General features: G+C 33.0%; 1 protein-coding gene across 1 annotated transcript; it reads right to left on the bottom strand.

Moving 5' to 3' along the window:
- Nucleotides 1-2,761: 2,761 nt before the first annotated feature.
- On the bottom strand, nucleotides 2,762-7,563 carry LOC110028023 (long-chain-alcohol oxidase FAO2-like). The gene is given in 4 exon segments (XM_020729722.1): nucleotides 2,762-4,364; nucleotides 4,367-4,589; nucleotides 5,450-5,722; nucleotides 7,216-7,563. Coding segments are annotated over 4 exon segments (2,229 nt in total). The 5' UTR covers nucleotides 7,462-7,563; the 3' UTR covers nucleotides 2,762-2,877.
- Nucleotides 7,564-7,902: the final 339 nt, after the last annotated feature.

Below are 7,902 nucleotides of genomic sequence, written 5' to 3'. Positions count from 1 at the left end.
CATCTAAAATATTCAAATCTATTAATGATTTGATCTCCCATAATTATAATTCTACCACTAGAGCTACTACTACTACTAAAATCACGTTCCATATATGCAGTTTTGGTTGTACTAAAATGAAGGCTTTTAGACTCCAATGTAAACCTCCATAATTCATGTTTTTCCTGAACTCTTTCTCTAGTCTTACCACAAGAAGGATACCATTAGTGAAAAGCATACAATAAGGTACATCCTCTTGTAAATGTCAAGTAAGAGCATCCATAACTAAATCAAAATGCTATGGGCTTAAGGTCGATCCTTGATGTAATTCATTTGAAATAGGAAAATACTTGGGCAATCCTCCTTCTGTTCGAACACAAGTAACAACTCTAGTATAAATATATTTAATGACTTGAATGTAAGTCATATCAACTCCTTTCTTCTCTAGAACTCTTCAAAGGACTTATCTTGGAACCTTATCATGAGCCTTTTCTAAATCAATAAAAATCAAATGTAGATCCTCTTTATTCTCTCAGTACTTTTCCATCAAAACTCGCATTAAATGTATAGCTTCCATAGTAGATCTATCCGACATAAATCCAAACTGAGAATTCTTTGTATCACGTCTTATCATATGTTCAATTACCCTCTCCCAAAATTTTAAAATATGATAGATCAACTTAATTTCTCTATAATTTGCACACTATTGTGCCTTCCATTTATTCTTAAAAATGGGGACCAAAATACTCTTCCTCCACTCCTCATACATCTTTTTAGATTTTAAAATAATATTAAACTGTTTAGTAAGCCAAAAAACTTTGAAATCTCATAAATATTTCCACACTTTAATTAGGATATCATCAGGTCCTACTGATTTTTCACTCTTGGTTCTCTTTAAAGCCTCCTCAACTTTATTTTTACTAATGCGATGGTAAAACAAAATATATTAATATTATTAATGATATTAAGATGACGAAGGTCAATCATATTTTTAGAAACTTCATTGAAAAATTTATCAAAATAACTCACTCGCTTATGTTGAATATCTTCTTCTAAAAAAAATACTTTTTTGCTTTTCATCCTTAATACACTTTACTTAAGTTAAATCTTTATTTTTATTTTCTCTTTGTTTAGCTTCATTTATAATTATATTTTTCACCCTCTTTAGTACCTAATCTATATAAAGATCATTAAAAGCTTAATTTTTAGCATCGCAAATTGTTCTCTTAGGTTCCCTACGACCACCTTATATATTTCCTAGGTCTCTAAGCTCTTACATTCAAACCAATTTTTATAACACAACTTCTTATATTTCATCTTTTCTTGCACATTATTATTCCACCACCAACGATTTCTATTTATAGAAAATTTTCTTTTTTATTTTTCAAGTATAACTTTTGTCACATGTTTAATAGTGTTTGTTACTTTATCCCACATAAAATTTGCTATTTCATTAACATTCCAAATCTTCAATTCTTAAAGTTTACTCAAAATAATAATTTTAAGAGCTCCCATATAATTTTATGACAATGATTCATAGTGTTCTTTATCTTGCAACTTTTTATCTAAAAATTCACGACAAATAATCGCTGTTGAGTATTTAAATTTTCACTTGAAATGACCTTACAATCCTTACATTCTCGACGATCTCTTATTCTCATAAGAAAATAATCAATTTGTGTTTTATTAGATCTATCATTGCATTCCTCTCTTTTTTTAAATAAAGTATTAACAATTACAAAAGCGTACGCTAACATAAAATCTAATATGGTTCTACCTTCTTCATTAATCACTTTGAAACCGTAGCCACAATGAATATTTCTAAAACATTTTACTAATCTACCAACTAGTCCATTTAAATCTCTTCCAATACAAATTATTTCTTCAAGAGGTATCGTTTGTGTCAATTCTTCTAGCTCATTCTAAAACTTTTTCTTAGAACCTATATCTAAACCTATTTGAGGAGCAAAAGCACTTATAACATTAATACTTGTAGTATCAACAATAATCTTAAGAGCTATGGTTCTATCTCCAGTTCCATCTTTAATTCTATTAATTTTTATAACATTACTTTTCATGCTTTTATCTATAATTACACCAACACCATTTTAAGTGCCACTCCTACCTGAATACCAATGTCTATCAATCTCCTTAGAATTTTTTCCAGCTCATTTAATTTCATATAAGACATTTATCTTCCTATAAACCATAATATCAACTAAATTCATTAATTTATCTGTGAGAGTACCTATTTTCCAAAATCATATCCTAATATTAATTTCATAGACTAATTTTCTTACATGCAACTGTTCTTAATATGGGAACACTTGCTTATTTGACACTACACCTGAGCGTAAGAGTAGCGTTCCTTGCACATTTTTTACTGTATTCAAGTCATACACCGTGTCGCTTACAGGGGATGCCTTCACATTTATACAAGTATTTAAAGGATTCATGTTACAATTTTTCTTATAAATTTTATGCTGGTTTTGACTACCAAATACAACTCTCCATTTTTCACATTCGGGGCTTAAGACCCGACAATTACAGTGTTTATTTTTGCTTTATACATAAAAATACGAAAAAGCTCTCATGTTTAAAGCACACTCTTCTTTTAATATTCAATTCATCAGCTTGTTAGCACATAAACTAACTTAGAATTTCATAATTTGATTTCATTTATCACAGAAAAATAGTAGATAACATACTTTAATAAAACAAAATTCAGCATCTTGAAAGACACTAGAAGGGAATAAAATCAAAAGACAACATATATGTAAATTATTTATGCTTATTTTACAACTCTTGAAGCTAGATGCAACAAAGTGTATTGAGCTATAAAGTATAAATAGTATCCATAAATAACTAATCTCTTCATCAAATTTCTCTATTTCCCAATCAATATTTGCTCAAATAATCTGAAATTCCTTTAGAGATGCAATAAGCAACTGTCTGAATAGTGATCATTGGATTCACTCCCAGAGCAGTAGGAAGAACACTCCCATCACAAACGAAGAGCCCCTCAGCCTCCCAACTCTCCCCCCTCTCATCAACTCCACCATTCTCTTCACTCGCTCCCATCCTACAACTCCCCATTTGATGAGCAGAACAATACATTGTCCACATCTCTGCTTTCGATTGTGGTCCTCCACCCACACAAACATCGTCCAAGAACTCTTCGAGTTCTCGCTCACTGATCCCATGACACTTCAATCTCTGTCCATCACTCCGATGTGTTCCAACCTCCACCGCTCCTGCGGCAACGAGAATTCTCAAAGCCTTCCTCAAACCTTCTGTCATTTCCTCTTTATCCCTTGGATCGAACCGATACTTGATTCTCCCTTCCTCCTGCACGGTTCCGCAACCCCGGTCTCGCACAAGAGCAAACAGGTGCGCTGTGCGGCCATATTTCACCATTCTATCCTTCATGTCAAGTCCAGAGATCCATGGTACAAGTGAAGAGAAGGCTGATGGGCCCATTGCCGGAGTTTCGATGATCACACTAGTACTTTTTGTCTTGTGCAAGGATGTGATGATCCCTCCTTCAAACTTCTTCCCTTTGAGATCATGAACTGACTCGGGAAAATAGCCCCAAGCAAAGCCAACTGGATGAAGATGTAGATTCTTTCCTATGTTAGGATTCTTAAGTCCACTTGCAATCATAAGAGGAGGTGTTAGGAGAGCTCCACAAGCTGAAATTGTTGCTTTGGCTTGGATTCTGATACTACACATGATATTCTTGCTAGAAGACCTGGCTATCAATCCCAAACATTTGTTCTTCTTCTTACTATCAGCTGACTGATTGCTCCCAAATATAAATTTCTCAGCTTTGCAACCAGTTAATATCACAGCACCATGGTTCACAGCATCAACAAGCCATGTTGTATCGGTGCCACGCTTATCGCCGCTTCTGCATCCATAGCAGCAGCTACCACAGTAGTGACTATCAGATGAATTTCGAGCCACATAGTCTACCTCAAGGCCAAGCTTTTGACATCCTTTTCGAAGAACCTTGTTCTGAAATCCTTCTTCAGTGCAGTTCTCAGTAACTCCAAGTCTTTCATAGACTTTGATCATTGCTGAGTGGTAGTCTGCGCTCTGAAAGATTGGTAATTTGTGTTCCAGCACCCATTCGTTGAGGACATCATCTGGTGTTTTGATACAGGCTGACCAGTTCACAGCTGAGCCGCCTCCAACTGTCGAACCAGCTAAGATCATCATATTTGTATCGTGTGTTGTAAGGATTCCTCCAGACTCATACAATTGATCCATAGACGGGGCTTCTAAATTGGTGTAGTCAACAGAAGTGAAGTAGTTCCCTTTCTCAACGACAATGATTTTATAGCCTGAGCTAGCCAGAATGGCAGGCGCCACTCCACCGCCGCAGCAATAACCGCATCACATTTTACTATAACCTGGTTTTGGAGAGTATCAGTCACCACATTTAAGCCTTTTTCAGTTAGAGAAGTGATGAAGGATGAATCATTGAGATGTGCAGTCTCTACAATTCCTCTATCAAGAGGTCTTTCTCTTTGAGACTTTGGTTTTTCATTATCCTGGGTGCTGTACCCAATTGCTTTCCATGATGGATTCTCTGAATCTTCTTTAGTCTAAAGAAATTAAAAGATGAACATAAGTATAAAAATTGTTCACAAGTTTTGGAACACATACACAAACTTCAGTTTTCCTACAAATTGTCTTGTAATAGCACATTAGCAATATACAAAAAAAAAAGTAGCAGCAATTTTGAAGCTTTAGATTGCAGTGTGGCTATGTAATTGTTGAAAATACATATTTTTTCAATAATAAGTTAAACTATTAAGTTTGGTCATACTTATGTTTTCCATATAGTGATTAAATATTGATTATTAGTTGATTATTTTAACAACTGAAAGTATATTTTGGTCCTTTTTTTCTCTCTTAAAAACTTGTTTTTTAAATTATGACTAATATAGTCAAATTAAAAATATATATAACTAAAGATAATTAAGTTGTCACACATTTTATTATGATTGAAACATTGACACATAACCGATCACCAAACATTTTCAAACGGGTTTAAAAATGTGGCAAAATTATTGCTTTAATCATAATACAAAATAATGACACCAATGAATGAGTATAATTTATACAAAAATTAACAGAGGCTATACTAAGCTAATTAACTATAATAGAATAAATAAGAGACCATCTAATTGCAATTTGATTATTTATACATGCATTATTGTTAAAAGTTTAACACACTAATATTTTATCTAATTTAGCATACCAAAATTAAACACCATAAAGTTTTATACTAACTTTTTATTGTGCTTAATCTATTATGTAGCTTCCATATACTTATTGTACTTTCCATGAGTTGACATTTTTGTAGCATAAAGTCTTTCATTCGCGTTTTTAACACAGATCCCAACCGAAGGATTAATACATGTATAATTTCTAAATATATTAAATCTAAGAGGAGAGTTACCATGGAGTAGAAAATGTAGCAGCAAAATAATTTCACCATCAGAAATACAATCCTTAAATGTATGTGGACTTTCCCCTTTCTCCATTTGTTGAGGACCTCTTCCCTCCTTTCTATACTCATATCTGAGAACTTGTTGATGAAGGGGAAACTTCGCTGAAAACTCAACGAACCGCATAGTAGAAGTGTACCAAGTCTGAATGCTAACATCCATAGAACAATCCTAATTAGAAATTTACCCTCTTTCTGGCCCCTCTTCATCATGATGTCTGCAACCTGATAAGGAAGAAATATGATATCTTTCAACATGGAGAAAGAGATGCAATGCAAGTAAATAGAACTTCCATGGACGAATGAGTTAAAAACAATAGATTCTCACAAGATACTCGGTTTTAAGAGAACAAGAGAAACAAAATTAAGGGGCAAGTGAATCTTCATCAAATAGCAGGATTTGTGTATGATAATCAAAGAAAAAGAACTGAGGATTTGTGTATGATAATCAAACTTTTAGAGTAATCTTTTATATTCAATTAAATAAAATTGAAATATCAACATCATCATCATAGCTTTATCCTAAGTATTAGATTAATTTTATGAATCATCGTTCTCGAACCCTTTCTAGTTAGTGCTCCATCCATTCGCTTGAGGTATTAAATCTACTTTCCAAAAGTTCTTGCTCTTCATGTAATGAAATAATTTTTGCTTCTTTCTTGCCATGTTGCAAATGAATTCTAAAAAAGTCATAATTTTAAGTATTATAATCAATTGGTACTTAACATGGCACATATAATGATTTGTTGTTCAACAACTATAATAAAGATTGCACAAGCACTAGTATTCTGATCACTGAGCAAAAATAAAAGATTCAAACAAATATGAATCGACACAATATTGGCAAAAAAAAAAAAAAAAATTATAATGCCGTAAATCCGAGAAATCATAATTTATCGAACTATCATTGCATTTCAATAATAATAATAATAATAATGATGGATCTAACATGATTGGATAAAAGCACACATTTGTGCTGCCACGTGTTAGGAAGTTAGTAATAAAACTAGTATAGGCTCTCTATCAGGAAAAAATATTTGGTCCGGACGTCCACACGACCAACTACCGGGCGCCACGTCGTCTACCGATGAGGTGTATGGCCGACCTGACACGTGGTGTCCAGAAGGAATATTTTCTCCTCTATTAGTGTCTTGCTAATAAATATTTTTCCAAAAAAGAAGCAAAAGCTTAACAAAGAACGCCATAAAAAATTAAAGAAGAGGGACCCATCACCCACATAATCATAAAAACGAACTTAGTCTGAACTTTTTTTTGGGATTTTGAGAAAATTTAATCGTAAATTCACTCGCAGAAAGCATAATTTTTACTTGCCCCCCCTTCAAAATTTGCATAAAAGCTCATGTTTTCCTTATAAGTTACAAAAATTCCTCCAAATATCTCAATTTTCTTCCTACACTGCAGTGGTGGGACAACCAAAATTGAGTAAATATCTCAAAAATAGTCAAAGGAAATGAAATTTCAACTTTCTCCTTCCCAAAATTTGATTTTATTCACTGAAGAACACAAAAGTCCCTTCAAATACCTAAATTTCATCTCTTTTTCCTTTCCCAGACTTAGAAAAAAAAATCTTTTTTTCTAATCAAAATAAGAAAAAATTCAGCAGATAAACAAGAATGATCCCAACAACGCACAATTTGGAAGCAATAAAACAAAGTAGAAAAAGCAGATCTGAAAAGAGAAGAGAAGATCAAACATACCTCATCTGGAACCGGGTATTGAGACCCAGAAGCCATATAGAATTCTCTGAGTTCTTTGCTTGGTGGATCCTCCTTGCCATTGCTCAAGTTGACTTCCTCTGCGGAAAGAGAAGGGATAATAGCTTCGCACATGGCGGCAAGAACTTCCATCTGAGAAGAAGAGAAGCCATGGATGTAGCTCCCCTGCTCCTTCATCCCACCTCTCAAAAGAGGATGCCCCTGCTTTCTTTCCTTCTCTTCTGTCATCTTGTGCTCAGAACGCAAAGGAGTGGAATCATTGAAATAAGGAAGATCCTGCCGAAATTTGATTTTTTTTTAATGAATTATTAAAATAATCATGATTTTCTTCTAATAGTCTTCCAATTAAATTTATTATGCAATACCAAAGAAAATAATTTTTAAGGAAGTATTTAACTATGTAAGTTGACCTCCCAAAGAAGATGTTAACTTTGCTTCTACTTTAATTAATGATTTTAGGCACTTGCACTTTTCATATTTATATCCTTGAGTGTTCAGTTTAAGAAAAAAAGGAAAAAATAATTCATATATGTTGCATCATCTGTTCTAGATATTAAGTTAGGTCTTTCCTTTGTTTTTTCATTTTAGATTATATTTTTAAAAAAAATGATAATTAATGTATTTTCATTCTATGCATTATTTTTTTGATTTATTCAATAGTATTTATTC

The sequence above is a fragment of the Phalaenopsis equestris genome, unplaced genomic scaffold, assembly GCF_001263595.1.
Source record: "Phalaenopsis equestris unplaced genomic scaffold, ASM126359v1 Scaffold000481, whole genome shotgun sequence".
Lineage (NCBI taxonomy): Eukaryota > Viridiplantae > Streptophyta > Magnoliopsida > Asparagales > Orchidaceae > Phalaenopsis > Phalaenopsis equestris.
The sequence above is the reverse complement of the archived record's forward strand: the minus strand, read 5'-3'. Positions and strand labels throughout refer to the sequence as shown.